Source organism: Mesoplodon densirostris, chromosome 1 (genome assembly GCF_025265405.1).
Source record: "Mesoplodon densirostris isolate mMesDen1 chromosome 1, mMesDen1 primary haplotype, whole genome shotgun sequence".
In the NCBI taxonomy this organism is placed as follows: Eukaryota; Metazoa; Chordata; class Mammalia; order Artiodactyla; family Ziphiidae; genus Mesoplodon; species Mesoplodon densirostris.
In genome coordinates this window covers 201,122,091-201,147,901 of record NC_082661.1, presented here as the reverse complement: position 1 = coordinate 201,147,901, position 25,811 = coordinate 201,122,091, and the positions used below count along the sequence as shown (strand labels likewise).

The window sequence follows — 25,811 nt, the reverse complement described above, 5'->3', positions numbered from 1 at the left end:
CTTCAGCTATGTGAAATTGGAGACTTTCTGAATAAACAGAACAAAATGTGTAGCTATATCTCAACCTACAAACATACAGACACCAAGAAATTTCTATTTTTGTGTCCCAATCATTTCTGCCTTATAATTCTTCTGTTGCAATATCTTTTCAAGACGTGCTAAACCATGTCACAAGTTTGAGATAACACAGTGAAATGAAAGGCATAAAATTTGGGGCTTCTGGTCAATTAATTCATTTTCCCCTCCTACACGAAACCCAGCTCACTTCCAGAAATCTTGTTGAGCTGATAAGATTTTCAGATTACTAGGAGGGAAATGCCTCAGCTCTGGATTTTACATAGAAAGATATTTGAGTAGTGAGGTTCAGAATAGATTGCATGAGATATGTGTGAGATAAAACAGTTCCATGAAATGAAGATCCAGCTGGAAGCTGTGTATATTACATGCCAGAAAGTAAAAACAAATGTTAGCCAAACAAATGGGTATAAATGTAGCCTTAAATAAAGAGCTTGAAAGTGGAATTTAGTTATGTATTAAAATATTTTTGTTAAAACACCTCCAGATTTCCCTGTGATAATCTTAAATGATTTAGGTTCTTTCATTTTATTATGTAGTAAAGCATATTCTATGTCTTTAAAAAAGCAAGTAAGCCTATTTCTTTTGCCACTACAGTTCTGCCTCACTAGTAGCAGAGATCTGTCATTTGAGAGTCACTGCTGGTCAATGTTAACCCACCCTTAATTACATTTTTCTCTTCTGGGTATCTAAGAGACAACCAAAAGAATTGTGCATATTAATAAAAAATCCCAGCACTAAAGCTATCTATATAAGTAATCAGCCTATTTAAGAGCTGAATGTGTGCCCGATGATGTAGGGTTACTTGTGTGTGGGCTTTTCATTGTGTGTTACTTAGTAAGTCCTAATAGTTCACTAAGTACCTGTATCTAAAAATCAATACATGTGTCTAAAAAAGGCAAATATTTAAATATGAAATCAGTTTGGTTCAAAATACAAACAAGCTACTTATTCAGATAAGGAAGTAAGACACAAAGAAGGTGGCTTTTCACTTACCTTGGAGAATGTGTTATTAGGTGTGAGTGCTGGTTTGCCACAAGGCTCCACAATGTGATGACCTGAAGGAAGAACAGAAAGAAAAGGATGAGCCACTCAGAACCACATTAGGGACAACAAAATAGTGAAAGAAAACCCATATTTCTGTGCATGTTCTTATTTTTATTAATACACTAAGAGAGGTCATATCACAAAGTGACTTAAAATCAACTAAACGGAATCAAATATTAGAGAAGGGTTTATTCCAAGGACAAAGCCAATTTCTTAAAAGAAAATAGTTTGCATAAAAGCTCAGTTTGGGCTAAATGTTTCTAGTGTGAGATACTAAATATAGATTTTCCCAACTAAATGGAAGAGACATTACAGGTGCTGAACTATATAGTCACTGGAAAGATAGCAGGTCCTTTATCTCATTTCACAAAGACTATCAGTTTAACACAGGAAAATAAGTATGGATACAACTGGAAAGGACTTTTAGTATATTTATAAACCAAATGTGGATTTTAACTCTTAGACATAGGCATAAAAATTCAATACATATATTAAAAATGACATTGTTTCCCCTACAGTTAAAAATTAGATTCATTATTTCCAGGAGATACCTTATTAAACTACCAGGAAAAATAATTAAAAAGTATACCAAAAATGAACCACTGGTTCAAAAGAATCATATTGGAATAGTATAAAGCACAATAGTTTATTATTTGTAATCTCTCCCACCTGTTCCCCCTGTTTCTCTCTGCTCTCTGTCCCCAGGCAACCACTGATCTCCTTTGTCACTATAGATTAATTTGCACTTTTGTACAATCTTGTATAAATTGAATAATACAATATGGATTCTTTTTTTTTGTCTGGTTTCTTTCATTCAGCATACCTATTTTATTTTAATTATGTTGTTGCATGTATCAACAACCTATTCATTTTTATTGCTGAGTAGTATTCTGTTGCTTGGATATATTACAAATGGTTATTCATTCAACAGGTTTTAGACATTTGAGTGGTTTCAGATTTTGGTTATTACAAAGAAAGCTGCTAAAAAATTCCTGTACAAGTTTTTGTGTATGAATATATGCTTTGTTTTCTCTTTAATAAACAAACAGGAGTGGAACGGCTGGATCATATGGTGGGCATATGTTTAAATTTTTAAGAAACTGTCAAACTGATTTCCAAAATGGTTGTACCATTTTACATTTTCATCACTACAAGAGAGTTCCTATTATTGATACTATGTGACTTTCAGAATTCATAAAGAAATTAGGTCAAAGAATCCCATAGAAACAGATTATTAGGCAGTTTCTACAAGGGGGCAGGGCACAGCTACCCTCCTCTGCCTTGAAAGTTACAAACAGAAGTCTTCTCAGAGGTCACTAGAAAAATGCTCTCCTGACTGTTCTGTGAGGTAGTTTGACTCTAATGTGAACCAGAACTATTAGAAAGCAGCAAGAAGGACCCCTAAGGCATTCAGATAACAACAGAGAATGAAGATAATCAAACTACAACTGCAATTGGCAGATGTCTTTTAGCTATTTTGGTATTTAGATACTACTGCCTGATAACCTAAAAGTTTAGTTATATAAGAAGTACTAAGAAGTACTGGATTTACATTTCAAATACTCTTTAAGTTCAACCACATTCCCCTGTACCTAACATTCTTATATGAATACTATCAATAAAAGCTACATTTACTGAGCCTGATTATGTAAATGACAGCATGGAGGCAGACATCTTAGGTTTAAATTCTGGCTTGACTATTTATTAACCCTGTAGCTTGGGCAAGTTATCAAACTTTTCTGTGCCTTGGTTTCCCCTTCTATAAAAGGAGGATAATAGTAATACTCATCTCACAGGGTTGCTGTGAGGATTTAAGCACCTAGAAGAATGCTTAGTCCAGAAAAAGCATTAAATTAGTGTTTGCTGCCACAACTATTAAGATTACAATTTCTATTACTCTGCTAGAATATTAGACAGATACTTTGTTTACTCATTGCTATATTCACAATGCCCAGAACACTGCCTGGCATAGGGAAGAAATTTAGTAACTGTCTGAATAAATTATTATGTGACAATCATCGTGGTAAGTATATTATTGTATTTATGTCTCATTATAACCTTAACAGGTAGATACTATTAATGTTCTTATTTTACTGGTAGAAAATAGAGGCTTAGATACAGATCAAGTAACTTGCTAAGGTTACACAGGACTTGTAAACTCAGTTCTATCTGGCTTTAAATGCCGTGCTGCTCCACTCTTTCCTATTATGCACAGAATATTAGAGATGCTTTTATTTAAGTGTAATTTTTTCACTCAGATCCTGCAAAACAGTCTGGAAGGGCAATAAAAACATTTTGGTCATAGTATCCAAACTTGCTTTTGGGGAAAAAAAATAGTTACCTTTCTATAACTACTTGCTGTCATAAAATGACTATATCCTTACCATTGGCTTTGGCTGACTTTGGAGCTGAAACAGCAGACCTCTTAGAACTGGGAACCACTGGATGACCATCTCTGTGTTGTTTACAAAAAAAAAAAAAACAAAACACAATTGCAAATTATTTAAGATGTTTGTTTAAATATCCTTCAAGCCATCTGTTAACTATTTAGCCACAGGAGCTTTATTTTAGATGGGCTTCAGGGGGCCTAGGTACTTCCTGAAGCTGCAGACAAAATTTTATCAGGGGTCATCCATACATGCTTGAGGGAGACGTTCTTGACTGAAAAAAGGTTAAGAATCCCTTCTTTACATAATCTTTCTTGGGTTTCAGTTCAATACATCACCATATTTCCCCTCTCATTTAAAACACTGGTAATATTCATGATCTAATAACTTAATTCACTGTCACTCAGGTGACAGTTCAAAGATAACTACACTCAGAAGCCACAGGTCACTAAGTTTTGCCTCTCTAAAGCCCCTGATATGAGTTTTTCTTTGGAATTACTTAAAGTGAAAATCTAGACAAAATACATATATTCAAAGCATTATAAGAATAGTACCACCCAGCATGAAAAACAGTCAAGAGACAGCACCTTGGAAGAGGATTAGAATGTGATTTTATTGTTGCTAATACTTGAAAGAAAAGGGAGGTTGCCTAAGGTATACAGCATTGGGAGAGGCAATCTATCAGCCATGGGTCCTAAGCATCCCTGTATGTTCTTGCTGGGTACCTCAGAAATGCAAAGGCTCTAACCACTTTTTATCTAGGCCAATTCTCAAGGCTATGTTCACAGTGACCAAGCCTGAGGAATTACGTAGTCTCTCTCCCCAAACAAAATGCAAGCTTTCTTACAGGCTGCCATAAAGTGGTGGGTTCCCTGGCTCTTCTTACAGTACTCTTCTCCTGTACTATAACTCACTGCATGTACAGAAACCCACTAGGCCCACATATGTCATCTCCATGGGACTTGGAGGACACGGGAACGGACACCAATACCGTGCTCATGCTGCTTGTAATAAAGTCTTTTGTTTCCGATACAGGAGTTTCATATCTTCTACCAGCATTCATAAAACAATAACTGGCTAGTTTATTAGTTTGTAAATGGGGTAAAATTACTGACACTTGACAGATAATTACCACAAGTATACAACCCTCCATTACTGTTACCCTGTGGACTTTATTTTATTATTTCTTTAATTTTTAAATAAATTTATTTATTTTATTTTTGGCTGAGTTAGGTCTTTGTTGCTGTGCGCAGGCTTTCTCTAATTGCGGCGAGTGGGGTCTACTCTTCCTTGCGGTGCGCGGGCTTCTCGTTGCGGTGGCTTCTCTCGTTGCGGAGCACAGGCTCTAGGTGAGCGGGCTTCAGTAGTTATGGCACATGGGCTCAGCAGTTGTGGCCTCTGGGCTCTAGAGCACAGGCTCAGTAGTTGTGGCTCACAGGCTCAGTTGCTCTGCGGCATGTGGGACCTTCCCGGACCAGGGCTCGAACCCGTGTCCTCTGCATTGGCAGGCAGATTCTTAACCGCTGTGCCACCAGGAAAGCCCCCCTGTGGACTTAAAAGAGGGCAGAAATAAAACAACAGAGGAGAGAGAGCTGGAAGAAGAATGAAGGGTAAGGTAACTATGACTGCTACTACTGTATCTTTAGTGACTCAGCAAAGATAAAAGTAGAAAGAGAAAAGAAACTGATTTTAGACCTAGGGTAAGGGGTGCTCTAGTGATTTGGAGGCAAAAAATTCATCTAGATCTATGGTTAGCAGAAATGTTTTCATAAAAACATATTCCACTTTCCTCCTCCACTAATTAACATACACCTATGAAAATAACTGTATGCCAATCTAATTTTTAGAAATATTGAAGAAAACCAGTCAGGGGTTATGTTCAAGGGAAAAAGTATACAATCTAACTTAAAGGTTCAGAAGGAAAAATGGGTTTATGATCAAATGATTTAATTAACAGTTTCTATATTTTGGAAGACATACTATATAAAACTCACCATGTATTGTAGATACAAATGTGAAGTTTTCTCTTATGTAACATAAGACTGTAATCTAGAAAGCCTGGGTTCATGTACATGTGGCAGGCAGAGTAATGGCTCCCCAAAGATGTCTGCATTATACTCCCCAGAACCTTTGAACATGTTACCTTGCATGGCAAAAGGAATTTTGCAGATGTGAGTAAATTAAGGATCTAGAGATGAGGAGATTATTCTGGATTATTGGGCTGGGCCCAATGTAATCACAGGGGTCCTTATAAGTTAAACAGAGAGGTAGGAATGTCAGAGTCAGAAAGATGTGACGATCAAAGCAAAGAGTGCTGTGACTGCTGGCTTTAAAGATGGCAAAGGGCTATGAACCAAGGAATATGGACAATGTCTAAAAGCTGGAAAAGCAAGGAAATGGATTTTCTCCTGGAGCCTACGGAAGGGAGCTTGCCAACACCTTGATTTTAGGACAAAGAATTTGTAGTAGTTTAATAGTAGTAAGAAACTAATACATAGGGACTTCCCTGGTGGTCCAGTGGTAAAGAATCCACCTTCCAGTGCAGGTGACACAGGTTCAATCACTGGTTGGGGAACTAAGATCCCACATGCCGCGGAGCAACTAACCCAGCACACCTCAACTAGAGAGCCCACCTGCTGCATACTGCAGAGCCCACGCACCCTGGAGCCTGCACCACAACTAGAGAAGAGAAAACCCACACGCCACAACTAGAGAAGCCTGGGTGCCACAAAAAAGAGCCCATGCACCGCAATGAGCACCTCAACGAGTGCCGCAACAAAAAGATCCCACATGCCGCAATGAAGACTCAATGCAGCCAAATAAATAAAAACATTAAAAAAAGAGAAACTAATACATATTTTTTCTCAATTTATTTCCATTATTAAGTGAAAGAAAAGTTGCTATTAGCATTTTTTATAACGTGACATTGTCAGGAGGTATAGTGAATGTGATAGTCTATGTCCCATTGGTTGTAGACATGAGGTTCAGGTAGGACTGACCGTGTCCCAGCTCTGGGAATGGGCCAGGACTGGCCTGGGCCAGTCAATATATTCTTATCCCTTTTCCTCATCAGGGCTGGTCTTAATTTAGGTCTAAGGCAATCAGCACACAGCCCTTGCTTTACTACAGTGATTGGAGAGACCTGTTTGAGGATTGTTCTGGATAGTGTGGGATGCAGGTGCGAAGCATGAAAACTGGCACAGACATTTGACTACTATGAAGGAAACACATAAATTACTAACCCCCATTCACTTAGTCTGTGAATTACTAATTCAGGAATCTCTAAGAAAACCTAGTATCTTTTAATGGCCTGAAATGCATGTGCACACATAAACAAAATCCGTGAATAATTGCAGAGTACCTTGTTGCTTTCAGCACCACTGAAGGAAGTGACATGTCTAATGCTCTCTTAGCTTCTTCCAAAGTCATTCCTTGTGTGCTGACTCCGTTCACATAGTGGATGATGTCTAAGAGCTGGAGATTACCCTCAGTGGCTGCAGCTGACCTCGGATTGATATCACTAACATATACCACTTGATGAAGGCTGTCGTGACCTCCAGATAAGGAAAAACCTTCAGGGAACAGAAAAATATTTGTTTCCTTAGTCTTAACAGTACTTACTCTTAATCTAGCCAAGAAAAATCACACTGCACAAAGCTTGAATTTGCATTACCCAGCTCCTCTTTGTTGCATGTAAATGTAATGTCAGGTAGCAAATCAGGCAGCACTAGCATCCTGGGTAATTCTAGAACTCGGCCAAGAACTAATCTGACCGTTTTGGGCGCAGCTCGGAGTAGATTCACTGCATCTGTGTGAGTCATTTTTGTAACATCCGTATCATTAACCTATAAAGATGAGAATGGGGCAAAGTAGGATTACAATTACTGGAACACAGAAGTTGCCAACAAAATACAGTAATTTCCCTAACTTTTTATATAATTTGTTTTAGCCAGTAGGAGATTCACAATAAAGAATGGTCTCTAGTTTATTGGTAATCCCCTCTACTGTGGAAATCATGAACACAATGACCAAGTAATTATAAATGAAATAATAATGTAAAATACCTAACAAATGTCATTACTTTGCTAATACAGAAAATTTATTCTTATAGCAATTTAAGAAACTTTCTCTCCCTGAGACCCAAGATAGCTTGTTTAATGCCTTAACTGAGATTAAGCATTTTCCAAATTATTACTATATAAAGGCCTTTACTTTTAAGAGGTGGAGAAGGAAAACATAAACCAAGCAGTGAAATAGAGTATTATATTAACTCAACCTTCTTGCTTTTCCTTCTTCAGCCCTGGATTGATCTTTGGCCACATTTGCACAAATAGAGTCTGCTTAAATGTCTCACCTTTATGAGCCGGTCCCCAGGTCTTAGCCTTCCATCACTTTTGGCTGGATCCTGAATGACATCATGAACATAACAACCAATACTCTGATTGCCTTTGGTTACTGTAAAACCCAGGCTTCCTTTTTCCGACTTAATTAGGGTAATGTGGAGTTCTATCTCCTAAGGGAAGAAAACAGTGATTCTTTTAGGTTGTCTATTTTGCTGTAAAGGCAAAGAGAAAGACAAATATTATTTCCATTGACTAACACAGGAGGACACTAAACCTTAAAAGGTTACTTAACTTGCCCAAGTGAAGAAGCCAGGTATGTCCAATTCTAGAAAATGCCTCCCTGCCCATGTAAGAGTTGAGTTTAAATTCAACATTATGTGCTTGTCTAGAGATAGCTGAGACAGAACTTACTCATGCTTCAATTCTTGTATTTTCAGAACAAACAGAGACAAACACCCATGCCAAGAGCAACAAAAGAAAGTTTTTTGGGGGGTAAAAACATGAAGTCTGGGTGACATATCACAACTTGAGGTATTTAGTTGTATAATTTTTTTTTAAGATTTCAATTGAGACAAGGTTGCTTACAGCTTACAGGCATGATGACAGACTTCTAAGGAAATCATTCAAAGATTATTTTCACTCTGTTGCTGAGAATGAAATTGAAGATGTAGGTGCTACACACACACACACACACACGCAATTATAGGAAAATGAAGTATCTGGAAAGATTAACTCCAAAATGTTTATGGTTTTTGAGTGGTGAGATTATAGGTGGTTTTAATCTTTGTTTTCTAATTTTCCTGTAATAAATATTTATTACTTAGGTAACAACAACAACAAAAAAACGGTATTGAAAAAGGGTGATTTTGAATCAGTGTTAAGCATATTATTCTTGGAAATTTGGCTTCCAAACTGAATTTGTAGCTTTAGAAGTTCTAGGGCTATTACTAGAGAAAAGGATTCCATTTAGGCACCCATAAAACAGTGTGGAGGAGAATAAAATTACATTCAAACTTGATTAAAAATTAAACAGGTAACTCATCAAAATTTGGGAAATAACAGGTACTGTGCTAGGTGCTCTACATACGTTATTTCATTTAATCCTCACCACAATACTATGAGGTTACTAGTCTCATTTTAGAGCTAAAACTACTAAGACTCAGAGCATTAAGTAATTTGTCCATAGGCGCTTGCCAAACTGCAGCAAGTCAGTGGTAGAGTCAGGATTTATACCCAGGTCTTTTTGCCTTTTTCCCTAATTCTCAGCAGAGAAACATACCAGCCAAATATGTTATCTATTTACTGGACATAGATATGAGGCTAATCTAAAAGACAGCCTTTTCCCTAAAGGGAAACTGTGGAGGACTACATTTTACTTGAGAAAATATGGAATTTTCTTCATACAAAGGAAATAACTCACCAGTTCAAAGTCTTCAAGGTGGTTTTCCAAGTCATTTTTCAAAGACGTCAAGCTTTCCTGTCTAGTTGGCTCAGAAGTGTGACATATATGATATTTATCCATTGCATTAGTGGAAGCAGATGCTGACTGAGATTGACAACTCTGCCCAGGAGTTACATCCGGTGGTCGAGGGGAAGGATTACTACAGAGACAAAGTAAGACTATTTTCAAACACATTGCAATGTCAATATAGTAAGTTTGTGCCACAAACAGAAAATGCTCAACAAATATTTGTTTGCTTTTTATTGAGATCCTAAGTTACTTTTTGTCTGATTCTGGACTATGAATTTATTTCACATCTGTTCTATGCTAACATTACTGATTCTTATTCTCTGTCTACCTCTTTAAGCTGCATAAATCAGTAAGAGAAGTTAATTAGGTATACTTTATTTATTTATTTTTTTTTGCGGTACGCGGGCCTCTCACTGTTGTGGCCTCTCCCGTTGCGGAGCACAGGCTCCGGATGCGCAGGCTCAGCGGCCATGGCTCATGGGCCCAGCTGCTCCGCGGCATGTGGGATCCTTCCGGACTGGGGCACGAACCCGTGTCGCCTGCATCGGCAGGCAGACTCTCAACCACTGCGCCACCAGGGAAGCCCTAAATAGGTATACTTTTGACTCCTAGTTGTTAATTCAAGGCTGAGGCTAATGTTATCAGAAGCCTAATGTGTGTTTCAACATAAGAAAAAGGAAGAAATAAGAAAAGAGTAAGTCTTATTCTTGTAGTTATTTTGGATGACACAATAGGAAAAAAACAAACAAAAAAAACTTGAACATATAGATAGTTGGACCTGAATATACTCAAAGTTGCAGCTAAACCATAAAATGTCTGAATAACTCTCACAGGTATAGATGTAGTCTTTCCCTTTGTATTCCTCTATGCTTTCGATCATTTCTTCTGGCCCCCCCTTCGGTACTCTTTTATGTCCTACCTTTTGCAAACTCTCTACCCACTTCCTCCCTACCGCTTCCCTTTATATGTCTACTCCTTACTCTTCTATCCCATCACTATCGAAATAGGTCTGTTCTCCCTCTGATAAGTAATAGGAATGATGGTGAAATACAAAAAACTTTCTTAATTACTAGTAAATATGCTCAAAAGAGCAGCAAGGCTCAGGTCAAATGGGTAGAGAGTGTGCTAACTAAAACTGTCAGACACAATAGCTAGATATCCAATAGAGTCACCTTCTGCCTAACGATTGTGAGGTTCACAGATAGACACATTTCATTCTTAGAGAAAAGGAGGTGGCTGCTCTTGTTACTAACACCGACCAGCTGCTTTGTGGGCTACACATAATATTGACAATACCTGTCCTCAAGTTCTGGTTTATTAGGTGTTTTCTGAGGATAGTAAAACATGGTACAAATGGTATTTCCTTGACTCTTGAGTGCGTCGTGTTGACTTTGTGCCTGTGACACCATGTTGCTTAGAGTCTGATGCAAAGCTGAACTCCAGCTCATATTTGGTGTCTTTGCTGGAGCTTTCACTAAGTCATCTTCTCCACTCCCACTACTGTCACTATAACTGTCTCTCCTGGATGGGGATGTGCATGGTTTCTTGCTTTTGTCAGACATTTCATTTTCATCTGAGCTGGTGCCTTGCTCCACACATGCTGTCTGAAGAGGGTCTTTACTGTTGTTTGGAGGTACTTGTGCTGGAGACTGCAGTGGGGTCTGTAATGGACACATTTAAAGAGATCATAGTGTGACAACTTATATTAACTTATATTTTCATTTGGTTGAAAATGAACTTGTTAAACATAAGCATTTCCTATTAAAATATTCAATTCATTTTTTGATAACAAAAGTAATTTATGCTCATTAGAGAAAAAATCATATATAAAAGTAACAGCTGTTAATATTGTACAACTTATACTTTCATTCATAATTAGAGTTACAGTATATATATTAATATCACACTTTGGACCCTGCTTTCAAAATTTAGGTTTCTACCGTGAGTATCTTCTGAAATCCTTAAATATGCTTTGAAAACAACTGCATAAACGGTATAATAATCTTACAGATGGCTATAGCTTTAATTTATTTCAGAATTCTTTTATTGCATACAGAGTTGTTTCTAGCTTTTCACTATAAATAGAATTCTAGAACTTCTTTGTATGTAGATTTTCACCTGAGTTTCTCATTATTTCCTTGTAATTTCCTGTAACAGAAATAGAATTTTCTCTATTCAGCATGTAAGATGTTTTTAAAGGCCTTGTTAAATACTTCCAGATTGCTTTCCAGAAAGATTGTATCAATTTACATACTCAAGAAATTTCCACTCAGTTCTTCCTATCTGGTTCCCAAAATCAATGTAGTCTCTTAAAATGCTATTTATAATGCACCTTACAGAAATGTTGCTTTCCTGTTAATGTCCTTATAATACTCCCTCTTTCTCCCGGATATAAGGGTTAAAGTTTCTGGGGCCAGACACTCCTGCCTTTCATACACAGGGTTCATGTTCATTGGTAACGGAGCACTATTTTAAGTAGACAGGCCAGAGGCTGTCTTTCAATTAGATTATTATCCATCTATGTATGGATTCTCACCTATCAGTATGCAATGTATAAATAACCATCAAAATAGATTTTGGATCCTTTAGCTATTCCTTAACATAAGAAAGGAAATGGACAAATATACTGCCTACTATGTGATTTCTAGTATTAAAAGTTAAGGCAAAAAACCTTAAATAATTCTCATTTTCATCTAAACTAGCTCAGAATGAGGATTACATTTCCAAATTTGGTTCAATGAAGAAATGGACAAAAGGTTTTTGTAACCAGTGTTTTATGTCTTTTTCTATTTATGTTTGGGAAATAAATCCCTAAAATCCTAGAATCCTAGAATCTTAGAATTGGAAGAGAGAGAAGAGAAAGTGAACTAAATTACTTTATATTACAAACATAGATTACATTCAGAGATTATGTGACCCACACAAGATAATACTCGTAGCTAAAGAAGTAACTAGGATGAAACCCAGGAGATCAAACTATGATGAAACCACTACAACTGAATTAATCATTCAATTGATACTCTGTAAATATAGAAATTACTTTTCCTAAGTCTCACCAAAGGAGCAGGGTCGATTTCTGGTAGCACACCAGGTGGTGGTCTACAGAGAAGCAAGGATACTTCTGGAGATGTTCCCCTGAGAGTGGATATGACTTCCTGTGGGTACCATGAGTGAGAAATGAAGATACAGTTAAACCAGCATTATGAAATCATTCTGAAAAGCCAATACAACTCATTAAAAATGCTGCACTCCACATGCTGGGGGCTCACCTGCTGAGACAGTCCTTTCAAAGAGGCTCCATTCACTTTCAAGATAACATCTCCCACATCAATTTGTCCACTTTCTGCTGCTGGCTGTCCCGGAAAGAGCTTTTTAACCCTTACTATGCTGATGTTCATTTGCTCGGGTATAAGATTATCTTCTCGAGAAAAACTGAACCCTAGGCCTGAGCTATTTTTAAACAATTTCACCTCAAATGTATTCTCTGGAGAAAAAAAAATATAAAGAAAGTAAATATTCTTAACAGGCTGTGTATACATATGAACATATAAACATGTATACTTTTGATACATTTTAAAAAGCCCATTTCCACCATATTTACAGCTTTATATGCAATTATTGTATGCTTATTCTATATTTAAATCCTATTTCACACTCTCTATTATTAAGAAAACTTAAGCTGCATGAACTAATATGCTGTTTGAACAGAAAAGTGGGTTCTGAAATAAGGGTTCTGAAAATGAAACTATGTTTTAATTCCATATGTTTTATAAAACTGTACAATGACAGAGAAAAAGAGGGAGAAAAACAAGAAAGGAGAAGAATAAGAGAAATTCAGGTATACAATGGGAAAGAGATGGTAAGAAGAGCAAAACAGATGATAGGGAAGGGTTAAGGGCAAGTGAGGTGACCTTCTAATATTTAGGTGAGGCACAATTTAATCCAGAAAACTGCAAAGCATTGTGATAAAATTCTCATCAACAAAAGAAATTAAAAGAACAATAACCCGGAAAGCATGAAAAACATATTTAGAGAAAGAGTAATGGAAGAAATAAAGAATGTAAAGCAGTGAGATTAAGTGGATACACTAATTGTATTTTCATAATCAGGAAAAATAATATAGGTTGGGTTAATATTTTCTTTTTATTTTGGAGAATAATTCAGAGTTGCTAACATTTGTATAATCAAAGAAAAATTTAAAATAAAGACAAAACAATGACTATATACCACCACCACCATTTAGAAAGTAAAGGACATTTAGAACCTCAAAAGGAAGATAGATGGACTCAGAGGGCACTTCTGTACTATGAACACATTTAGCCTTATGAAAAACTCACTACCACATCAGCCTTAATTTCCTTATTTTACTTCCAATTAGTGGTATGTCCAAAGGCTAGCAAAGTTTGTAAGAAAAACCAGTATCTGGGAACTGTTAGTGAATTTCTGCCCAGGCTTAGCTTCACAAGTCCATACAATTAAACAGAAATATAAAAAATGTAAGAGTCAAGGTTTCATATGGGTTTGAAGCCATTCTCAGCAATTATTTATATTTATCTTTTTCCTGTACAAATTTTATTTTGAATTTGACAACTATTTAAGGCACTATTAAATGACCATAATTTGCTTCGTGCATGATTTCATTATCCAAAGCCTTTCAGACTTCAACAGCTATAAATGTGTCTGTTTTTTTTTTTAATTTAGTATAGTGCTGCATCAGATTATTATTTACACTTGACAAGAATAAAGAGACCCAGGTATGAATTGTGATCCAACATGTAAAAATCACATTTTAAATAATCCAGGAATAAGTTTAATGTGAGGTGACAGTCTCCCAAGGTCTGACCTTCAGTAACAAAGCTGTAGTCTTTGACGTGAGTCATTTTCTTCATCATTTTTTCTGGGGCTTGACCTTGGGCATCTGGATCTGAGAGGGTACACTGTGGGGTTACAGGGACATGTTCTTTGGATGCTGGAGACTGTCCCTTTTCTAACAACAGATGAACCACCTGGACAAATAGAACAGTACTTCATTAACTAAGAAGAAAGTTTTATAAGAAAGTAGGTAAGTTTTCAGGACTTTGTATAGTTGATGGTATAAAATGATTTAAAGTAACTACCTGGTCTACCAAAATACAAGTAGAGGGAGAAAAAAATAGAGGGAAAAAGCAAGGGACTGAAAATTTCAAAATCAAGGTTTTGAAAACTGTATAAAAAGATAAACTATTAGAAAGAAAAAAATTCTATTATAAAAATAATATAAACATGTTATAGAAAATTCAGGTATTAAAATAAAATCACCACTAACCTAATAATATAAAGATCTTTATAAGTAATTTGGTAAACTCCCTGACTCAAAATGTATTAGACCAATGTGAATTTAGCCTCTGGGCTGAAATAACTAGAAGTGAAAATCGCTAGATATTTGTAGATGTTTATGAAAAAAATTTTAATGCAATCTGCCTCCTTCCTCCTGTCAGATCTCTGGTAATATAAGGGCTAAATGTGATAGAGAAAGCCAGCTTCCTAAATAAAAATCCTCATCATAATACTTGCTTCCCAGTTTGGAGGGAAAAATACAAGCATGTTTACACGAATAAGGCTTTGTTTCTTGACTAATAAATTTGGAGATCTCAGTGAAATTGGTATTATTCACACATTATTATGTTTTATGGTATCTAGAAAAGGTTGGTATAATGATCTATTACCTGTCCTGTATTTCTCAGTGTCTCCACAGCTTGCTTATGAGTAGCTCCTTCCAGACTAACTCCATTGACAGCTAGGACACGATCACCTACAAATTAGGCAGTAATGTTGAAAGAAGCAAATCATAAAATAAAGATTCTACATGTTCTTTAATACCATATAGTCTCGTTTTGTACTAATTGCTTGAGGAGAGACTCAGACAAATTCTGGACAAAACTGTGTCACAGAGTTTCTTTAACATGTACTTAATTCCTTTCTCAATTCTATGGCTAATCATTTTAGAACAGGATATTGTATATATTATAAAATCAGTTTAAATTAGGGAAAAAAGATAAACTGAACTACAAATGTAGAGAGACTGGGGAGAACAAACCTAGTTAGTTCGTATTAGAAATGCAGATGTCAGTGTTTTTGCAAGGGCACTATCCCTTTTGCAATCTCTGGCAATTTGCTTCTTAGAAAGTATCAATACAAAACATGAACTAAAACACTGTCAAGATATTTTCTGATATGAGAGAATAAGCTTAAAGTAAGAGTTTTTGGCCCACCTCCTAGAGTAACAAAAATAAAAACAAAAATAAATAAATGGGAACTAATTAAACTTAAAAGCTTTTGCACAGCAAAGGAAACCATAAACAAGACCAAAAGACAACCCTCAGAATGGGAGAAAATATTTGCAAACAAAGCAACTGACAAAGGATTAATCTCCAAAATATACAAGCAGCTTATGCAGCTCAACATCAAAAAAACAAACAACCCAATCCAAAAATGGGCGGAAGACCTAAACAGACATTTCTCCAAAGAAGACACACAGATTGCCAACAAACACATGAAAAGATGCTCAACATCACTAATTATTAGAGAAATGAAAATCAAAACCACAATGAGGTATCACCTTACAATGGTCAGAATAGCCATCAACAAAAAATCTACAAGCAATAAATGCTGGAGAGGGTGTGGAGAAAGGGGAACCCTCTTGTACTGTTGGTGGGAATGTCATTGGTACAGCTGCTTTGGAGAACAGTATGGAGATTCCTTAAAAAACAAAAATAGAACTACCATACGACCCAGCAATCCCACTACTGGGCATATACCCTGAGAAAACCATAATTCAAAAAGTCATGTACCACAATGTTCACTGCAGCTCTATTTACAATAGCCAGGACATGGAAGCAACCTAAGTGTCCATCAACAGATGAAGGGGTAAAGAAGATGTGGCACATATATACAGTGAAATATTACTCAGCTATAAAAAGAAACAAAATTGAGTTATTAGTAGTGAGGTGGATGGACCTATATATGGAATCTAAAAAAAAAAAAGGTTCTGAAGAACCTAGGGGCTGGACAGGAATAAAGACGCAGATGTAGAGAATGGACTTGAGGACACGGGGAGGGAGAAGGGTAAGCTGGGACGAAGTGAGAGAGCGGCATGGACACATATACACTACCAAATGTAAAACAGATAGCTAGTGGGAAGCAGCCACATAGCACAGGGAGATCAGCTCGGTGCTTTGTGACCATCTAGAGGGGTGGGATAGGGAGAGTGGGAGGGAGATGCAAGAGGGAGGGGATATGGGGATATATGTATACGTATAACTGATTCACTTTGTTATAAAGCAAAAACTAACACACCACTGTAAAGCAATTATACTCCTATAAAGGTGTTAAAAAAAAACCCAACAAAAACCAAAAACTAAAAATAGAACTACTATATGACCCAGCAATCCCACTACTGGGCACATACCCTGAGAAAAACATAATTCAAAAAGATACATGTACCCAATGTTCACTGCAGCACTATTTACAATAGCCAGGACATGGAAGCAAGCTAAATGTCCATCGACAGATGAATGGATAAAGAAGATGTGGTACATATATCCAATGGAATATTACTCAGCCATAAAAAAAAATGAAACTGGGTGATCTGTAGTGATGTGGATGGACCTAGAGTCAGTCTGTCATACAGAGTGAAGTAAGTCAGAAAGAGAAAAACAAATATCATATATTAACACATATATATGGAATCTAGAAAAATGGTACTGATGAACCTATTTGCAAGGCAGGAAAAGAGACGCAGATGTAGAGAACGGACTTGTGGACACAGCGTGGGCAGGGGAGGGTGGGACGAATTGAGAGAGCAGCACTGACATATATACACTACCATGTGTAAAACAGATAGCTAGTGGGAAGTTGCTGCTACAGCTCCGTATAGCACAGGGAGCTCAGCTCAGTGCTCTGTGATGACCTAGAGGGGTGGGATACAGGTCGGGGTGGGGGTTGGTGGTGGGAGGGAGGCTCAAGAGGGAGGGGATATAGGTATACACGTAGCTGATTCACTTTGTTTTACAGCAGAAACTAACACAACATTGTAAAGCAATTATACTCCAAAAAAATTTTTTTTTGAATTATATCAAGGAATTTTTTAATGCCAGTCTTAAAATAATTGATATGTTCTTATTTCATATTACGAATAATTTGAACGTCTGTATCAACTTTCCAATTTCTTCTTTATTTGTTGAAGTGATAATCCTATATGTAATTCCCATACAAATAAACACTCTACCTTTGTGAATTCTGCCATCAGACTCTGCTGCTCCCTTGGGAATAACAGCTTTCACATAAATGCCACCATGTCTGACACTGGTATTCACACCTCCCTAAGCAGACAAAGGCAAATAAAATAGCATTTTGTAATATGAAAAATTTCCCACTCTATCTTTCAAATCTGAGACATAGAAAGCATTCAATTCATCAGCCAAAGCAGCAGCATCACATCAGCACATGCAATTACTTCAATACCCAAGAATATTTCTAGTAAGTTTTCCAAATGTTAAAGCAGTTACTTTCTGAGAAAAATTCTTTATTCAGAAAATAACAACATGCCAGGTCTTGACTGTATGAGGAGTCGCTCTTCCTTTTATGAGTCTATACCATGCATTACGCACAAGCAGCAAGCAAAAATCCATCCATGCAAAATTAATGTGAGAATATAACTGTCAGAAAAAACAGCATATGGAATAATATACTTCAGATCATATTTGCTAATCTGAAAGCAAATCTCATGAGTCAAGGGAAAATTTTCTTTTCATTTTAAAAGATGTTGGTATAGAAGTTTTGTTACAGTGTAGATGAGATCTAATGGGTAGATTCTCCATCTCTTGTGGATATTCAGCTTTTATTTCCCTTCACAATAGGAAGATAATAAAATTCCAAAGAAGTTACGAACAAGGGGGAAAGGGTTACGGTATTATTAAAACTGAAAGAAAAGTAGGTTTGCTTTTTGATCTCTATATGTTAAGAGTGCTATTTCTACCTTACTTCTAAATGGCTTTTCATGACTAACAATATCCTTCAAATGTCATAAATGATAATGTTACACTTAGGGTACCGTGTATTCATTAATAGAATTCTAAAGTAATTTCATCAAATAGCCTATGCTCATATTTTAACTACTTGAAAAGTACTACATATATTCTTGGGAACTTCTAATATTAAGATACTAATCATATTTACATTTTAAGATGTATTATGAAGCGAAAGTCCATATAAATATTTATTAGACTTTACTTATTTATAATGTAGGTTAAAATGTATTATTCCATGCTAATGCAGAAGATGTCAAATGTATACAAAACATACTTATTTGTTAATAAGTATGTTACTTATTAACAAACAGAACATAATTTTATATTTTTCAAGTCTTGTATTCAGATTAAGCAAGTATGAGATCTATGGGGGTAAACAGCATTTGTCTAATTTCTTTTAAACCACAGGAAAAAGTGAGTAGCACACTCAAGTTTTTTAAAAGAAGTCTTAAGATATAATTCAATTTTTAATTTTGGAAATATTTGACAAGTTTCCCTTTTGAAGCAAAATAATTCAATTAATAAATTGACATACAATAGGCTGCTGGAAATGGAGAAGAGAAAACATTTGAAAACCTTGTCAAACAGTACCGTGACACTTATCCCCAAGCTGTTTTCATTTTTAGCCAGTTCAACCTCAAAGGTATCTCCAGGTTTAGGAGGTGATGAAGGAAAAGTTTTAAAATTCATTTTGTTGGATGTATTCATTGAGGAGGAAGATTCCTTAACAAAGAAAAACAAACAAAAGGATTTCTTGTTAGAGTCAAACTGAATTATTAATGGAAGATCAATATGTGTTTTTTTTTTTTTTTTGAGGTACGCGGGCCTCTCATTGCTGTGGCCTCTCCCGTTGCGGAGCACAGGCTCCAGATGTGCAGGCTCAGCAGCCATGGCTCACGGGCCTAGCCCCGGCATGTGGGATCATCCCGGACCGGGGCACAACCCGTGTCCCCTGCATCGGCAGGCGGACTCTCAACCACTGCGCCACCAGGGAAGCCTCAATATGTGTTTTTTTAAAAAAAATTAAGAAAAAGTAAGACATTAAGGGACAGAGTAGATCTGAAGATCACGAAGTTTGGAAGAGATCTTAGGGATCAACTAATCCAATGCCTTCATAGTTTATGGTTGAGGAAATTGAGGTCTAGAGATTAAAGGGCTTTCTTCAGGTCAAACAGATATGGCAGAGGGAAGCCAGAACCCAATTCAAACCTGGCTTTTACATAATCCTTATCCAATGCTTTTTATACACTCAAATTTAGAAAGTATTTCCATTTCATTTAAAAAACAATACATATCAAGCAGTAGCTTTTAACTTGGGCCTTTAAGATGAGGAGGCCTCATGTTTACTTTGCTAATGTTTACAAATCCACTATAAACACAGACACAACAGCTAAGCCCAGTTTATAAGGACATAACATTCACTGAATGTTTTTCAGTGAACAAAGGGCTTAAGGTTCTTTTCTGAACCCGCTTGTGAATATGAGTATAAATTAATATCATTTCTAAAATTTCTAGGAAATGAACAATGTTCTATTTTGTTGCTGTTATTATCATACATTCAGAACTTCAGAATAAATTAGGCTATCAATGGTAAAGTCAACTGTCCATTATATGAACTATTTAGGAACAATTTTTTCAGATATTAAATTCTCTTATTAATATAAATATCAAGAGATAAACAATTTATAGAAAACAATCATAATCTGATTATTCATTCCTTTGTGTAATCACGTAGCAAGTTCCCAGAATGACAGCCATTTTGGAGTTAGTATTCAAAGCTGCTAATTTCTCTGAAAGTTAGCATCAAATGCAGTAGCAGTTAGTAGCATAATATATAAACTATTTCTCCTTTCCAGAGCAATGTACTCAGTTTATAGTAGATTATTGTGCTCTGTAATATATTTGCTGTTGTTTGCTTTGTTAAGTGAAAAAAACAAAGATTCAAATTAAACAATGCCTTTTTTGGTGTTTGATGATCCCGACTGCTGGAATAAGTGGCTTCATCCATGTCTGATTCTCCACGGTCAGAGTAATCTGTTGCATCATACATGCCTGCTTTTTTAGCTTTGCTTTGGTTACTGTCAGTAGAAGTCCCCTTTTTCTCAGTGGCTTTGGATATCACAGATGGGGAAGGGCTGCCGTGCTGTGATTCCTGCCAGCTTTGGTCACCTACATGGCTGACAAAGAAACCATTGACCTGGCTCTGGGACAAGCTGGCACTCTCAGTCCTGGAATCTTGAGAACTCAGGCTTCCCTCCCGCAGGCCCCCAGACAGCTCAAATGAGCTATCTGCGATGTGCCTTGGGGTGCCACGTGGGCAGCCGTGATCCTCAGAAGAATTTACAGCACTGTCTTGAACATAGGAAGCTTTCTTCATGTAGTTTTTCATGCCAATGCCAATGTGCACAGGAGTAGAAGGCACTGAAAAGTCAAAGTCAAAATCCGTCAATGAGGATAACAGGTTAGTGACACATGTTTGTGCTTACATACATGCACAATGTTCCCTGGTGATTGTTGGGAGGATTTTACACAGGATAACACACGTACAACACCTGAGCCAGGGCTTGGAAACATGACAAGGACTCAGCAAATGTAGCAGATGCCTTCTGTTTCCTTTGCTTCCTCTTTGAGTCTTTCTTTCCGCAGCTTCTATGCAAACGTGGACCCCCTTTGCCTAAACTCCTCATTTCCATTCTCCAAGACCTATTTCTAGTGAGTCTCCCCTGTGAAGACTTTCTCAATTCCCTAACTAGAGGTAACTTGAATCTCCAAAAATCCTTGATCCTTATTTAATGGTTATATATTTACTTGTTTTATATTGTCCTATCAGACTGCATTTTTTGGACTCCAAGTAATTATCAAGGAAGGCAACTCCAAATTCCTAACATACATAGTTCTTTCAAAAAGCCACTTATGAAAGCTTTCCTAAGACACAATCCACAGGTGACATGCATAAAAGAATTACAGATGCAAGTTTATTAGAAATGAAAAGTCTTACATGGCAAGCGATATCAAGGAAAACTTAAATAATATACAAAGAATTCCTAAAAGTCAGTAAGAAGTATACAGTGTTAAGCAGTGAGACAGAATCTGCCCCTGGACTCAGAGACCTTCCCACTGCTCACTGCACGTGCTGTGTGTGCTGCTTTCTAGCACTGCCCCACCACTGGATCCTCGTGACAACTCTGTGCAAGACAGACAAGGCAGGGCCAGGTCACTGTATCCGCTTTAAAGAAAGAAAAACAACCATAGCTCAAGAGGATTTAAGTCACACAGCTAATAAGTGGCTCAGGTATGGCTTGAACTCAAGTCATCTGATCTTTGTCAAGTGCCTTTTTTGTCACAACATGCTAATGGCAGGGATTATGAGACAAAATGATACGGTCTTGCTTCTACATTTCTGGTGTGTTGGTATCCTTTTCCTTTTATAATCGGGTTCACGACAGGACTTCATAGGTAACTGTTATATAACTATATTAATTAGGCAATGATTAAGAATTTTATTTCTGATTTGGCCTAAGAAGTGATGGAACACACCGAGTACTCAGAATTTAATTAAGTGATATTGATTTTGCCAACAAATCCATTTTTATGCATGTATTACTAAAGAGGAATAAGACAGAAAATCTTAGAAGCGATGAATGAAAAAGTTATACTGGTGCATAAAATTAAAGCAATCAGAACCACACATATTAAATTTCCAGAAAGGAAATAAATTTAAATCTAATTTAATGTTCCACGTATTGAAATTTTTGTGGAAAGTGAAACAGAACACACAGCTAAGAGACATTCACAACATTACCGTTGGATATCTTTTCTTTTGGCTGAGAGATAACAAGTGTCACGTCTTCAGGTGCATTTTGCAGAATTTCAATTGCAGCATGGTGGCTGACCCCCTCCAGACTCACACTATTCACAGATATCAAACGGTCTCCTGTAAAAATAGACAATCCAATATTTTCTATATCAAAGAGAAATTCATGCTAAATCTTAGAAATGCTACCTGCCCCTCATTATTTTTGTTTTGCCCAAGTTCTACTTTTGCCATCTGTGCAAATTCATGCCTGTCAGTTAAGTACTTAGGAAATTACCTAAATTACCTAAAAATAAATACCTGGCTTTAAGCATCCATCCAAGTCAGCTGGTCCTCCAGGGGTAATTGAACTAATAAATATACCTAGATCCAGTCTTCCCATCTTTTCTCCACCAATAATTTGAAATCCTGTGAAATAGCACATTTTAAAAAGATCTTCATGGGGAGAGGCAAGATAGGGGTAGGAGATTAAGAGGTACAAACTACTACGTATAAAATAAATAAGCTACTAGAATATATTATATAGCACAGGAGTATAGCCAATATTTTATAACTATAAATGGAGTATAACCTTTAAAAATTGTGAATCACTATGTTGTACACCTGAAACTTATGATATTATAAATCAACTATATCTCAATAAAAAATAAGTAGAAATAAAAATAAAAGGATCTTCATGAGACTGGTGCTTTCAAGGACTAATGATTAGCCTGCATGACACATAGAAGTGTAGAGTCTCATATCAAATATGATTTAATAGGTAACACATGTGAGATGGGACTTAAATTTGGTGGAAATATTACTTGTAAGCATTTCATCTTTGACATTTCCTGACTGGGCAGGTTGGGTAAAGGGGATGCAGGTAGGCAGAAGTGGGCTGGGGCCTCAATGCCAATGCTATGCAACTTTTTCTCTTTGAATTTCACAGACCTTTAAGAATCTCAGTGACTTACCTAAGCCATACTTTGTATCTTTTTTCAGGTTAACCAGGGTGATCTCCCTTTCTGGTGAAGATACTATGCTCCATCTTTTGTGCAGCACATCTATTGGAAATGCATAATTTTAAGATAAAATAAACATAACATGCTTGGGCATTAGACTGCTTGTTCTGATTTAAATAAAGCTCACTAACAGATTGCTCGGTCACTTTAAAATCATATTTTAAATAATATGCCATTATCTTATATGTTGATAGTGAGTTACAGTTTACCAAATGATTATGTTATCACATTTATTCCTTCTAAATGGTTCCCTGTGAAATATGTATTGATATATTTCAGTTACAAATGCATAAATAGATCTCAAAAGGTGAAATGATTTGAGCAGGTTTACTCAGCTAGTACAGGCAAGAGGTGAACCTTAAACTTAGGTTGTCAGACTTCATGTCTTTCTGTTATATGACAGGTGACTTCCTGAATTTGATACTGCTCAATATGTTAAGAATTTCCCGGGCTTCCCTGGTGGCGCAGTGGTTGAGAGTCTGCCTGCCGATGCAGGGGACATGGGTTCATGCCCCGGTCCGGGAAGATCCCACATGCTGCGGAGCGGCTGGGCCCGTGAGCCATGGCCACTGAGCCTGCGCGTCCGGAGCCTGTGCTCCGCAACGGGAGAGGCCACAGCAGTGAGAGGCCCGCGTACCGCAAAAAAAAAAAAAAAAAAAAAAAAAAGAATTTCCCACTAATAAGTGGTTGGCATTTCTACTTATAATGTGTAAAACATTCATGTAAGTTCTAGGGTAAAAGAGCAACACGAAGAAACAGGATTTATTCTTTTAAATCCCATTAATAATGACTTGGCTGGCACATTCTCAAAGGACTTCCATTTCTTATTTTATTTGTGGAACAATCTCATGAGGTAAGCAAAGAGATTTCTAATCATTGTTTTGCAGATGAGGAATAATAGTTCATGACTTGCTCAACATTATCGGCTAGTATCACTGGCCAGCAAAATGCCTTAAGTATTTGATAAATGCTAGCTAAATACATTGAGTGAATGTTGGCATCAGAACTAAAATTTACTTTTTCTTATTTCTACTTGGGATTTTTTCTAAAGTAAGCTGATCATTCACAAGTATCTCCTAAATTAAACCAATAAATATACCACTTAATTGTCATCTTAATAAAATTACTTCATTTACTTAATAATTAGAGCATGTGAAAACACACACATACACACACTTCTTGTTATGGGCTGAAATGTGTTGCTCCTCCCTTTCTTCCAAATAAATATGTTGAAACCCTAACTCCTAGTACCTCAGAAGTTAACCATATTTGGAGATAGGTTTTTAAAAAGATAAGTTAAAATGAGGTCTTTAGGGTGGCCTAATCCAATATGACTGATACTTTTAGCCTAAAATAGACAATTAGGTCTAATTTTCAGCTAGAACCAAAGAAAAAATACAATAGAATGAACCCATAAAATAAAACAATTAAGGGATGAGGTCATGTTAGGTATTAAATGTAAACTTTTATCACCATTCTGAAGACAGAGTCCATTTGCTTTAGACAGAGTGTTTCTGCCTTCAATTATAAAAGTGATCAATATTCTGAATGTTCCTAAGGAGTATCTGTTACAAGTCAAAGGTATTGATTCAAAGAATAAAAATGACATTTCTTTATTTTCATTTCCAACGTATGTACTAACAAGATTGGTTATTTATTTGGCTAATAAATGTATATGTGTGGGTGTGTGTATGTATATTAAAACATTTCCCAGGTAAACAATATTGGAATATGTGTATAGACCCACACACACACAAAATGTGCAATGTTTTTATGTTATTTATTTCCCTAACTAGAAGTAATAGATTATGCTCTCTGTTTTCAAGGACTCATCAGTGAGATATGAATATTAATTCATTCAATTATACTTTCACCTTTCAGATGTTTGCTGAATAATTTTCCTGTGAAAGTCTCACATTAGGCAATTGGGGAAAATAAAAAGAGATAATATGAAAGCTGCTAGCATAATAAATGTAAGCGTAATCAGATCAGGCTAGAAGAGCAAAGATTTAGTCTGATTGATAAATAGAATGTTAAGACTTCAGAGAAATAGTTGTATTATGAAGGCATGAGTCAGAGCTGTAAGAGAGGAAAGGTTTCTTCTTGCCAGAAATAAAGAAGACTTCAAGGACATGAGGTAGAGTTTTAATAAGTGGATTAGGGAGATGGTTATACACAACAAGTAAGGCATTAACAAAAGCTGAGATGGAAAAAAGGCAGAAAAGGCTCTGCAAAAACGTCACAGATCAGCTTGGCTGGAGTAAAAGGTTTGAGTTGGGTGGAGCTGAATATTATTTTGGAAAGGGAAGCTTTGTGAACCTACTCTTTTTAATAGGGAACCCTCCCTTCTGCCGCCATGATATAAAGTGAGTTATTAATGTGGGGATAGAGGAAGAAAGGATGTTGGTGTAGACCTACATCTTACTAGACACTACTGTGCACATGTTGAGTTTCTATTTATCTGGTATTATATTCATATAGATGTTCAAAATACTTTCCCATTGGCTAAAAATAAAAAAAAAGAGAAGGAAGTATCTGAGGGTCTATAGTACATAAGAACCCAACTAAATTTAAAGTTATAGAATTCAATGAGAATTAAGTAGAA

At 36.4% G+C, this 25,811-nt stretch overlaps 1 protein-coding gene across 8 annotated transcripts in view; it reads right to left on the bottom strand.

Annotated features, from left to right (window-relative positions):
* The window catches only part of PTPN13 (protein tyrosine phosphatase non-receptor type 13), a 224,132-nt gene that overhangs the window by 35,612 nt on the left and 162,709 nt on the right, over positions 1-25,811 (bottom strand). For 5 of the 8 annotated variants that reach the window (XM_060114277.1, XM_060114278.1, XM_060114283.1 and 2 more), the window contains 17 exons: positions 23,159-23,248; positions 22,506-22,613; positions 22,194-22,325; positions 20,349-20,812; positions 18,968-19,114; positions 17,590-17,683; positions 15,029-15,114; positions 14,167-14,329; positions 12,593-12,807; positions 12,380-12,478; positions 10,620-10,984; positions 9,273-9,453; positions 7,864-8,022; positions 7,183-7,354; positions 6,871-7,081; positions 3,507-3,577; positions 1,072-1,133 (listed from right to left, as the gene is read on the bottom strand). In XM_060114277.1, the coding sequence (XP_059970260.1) occupies positions 1,072-1,133; positions 3,507-3,577; positions 6,871-7,081; positions 7,183-7,354; positions 7,864-8,022; positions 9,273-9,453; positions 10,620-10,984; positions 12,380-12,478; positions 12,593-12,807; positions 14,167-14,329; positions 15,029-15,114; positions 17,590-17,683; positions 18,968-19,114; positions 20,349-20,812; positions 22,194-22,325; positions 22,506-22,613; positions 23,159-23,248 (2,819 nt within the window). The remainder of the gene's footprint in view (positions 1-1,071; positions 1,134-3,506; positions 3,578-6,870; positions 7,082-7,182; positions 7,355-7,863; positions 8,023-9,272; positions 9,454-10,619; positions 10,985-12,379; positions 12,479-12,592; positions 12,808-14,166; positions 14,330-15,028; positions 15,115-17,589; positions 17,684-18,967; positions 19,115-20,348; positions 20,813-22,193; positions 22,326-22,505; positions 22,614-23,158; positions 23,249-25,811) is intronic. The other 3 variants (XM_060114280.1, XM_060114279.1, XM_060114281.1) reach the window with 2 other exon arrangements.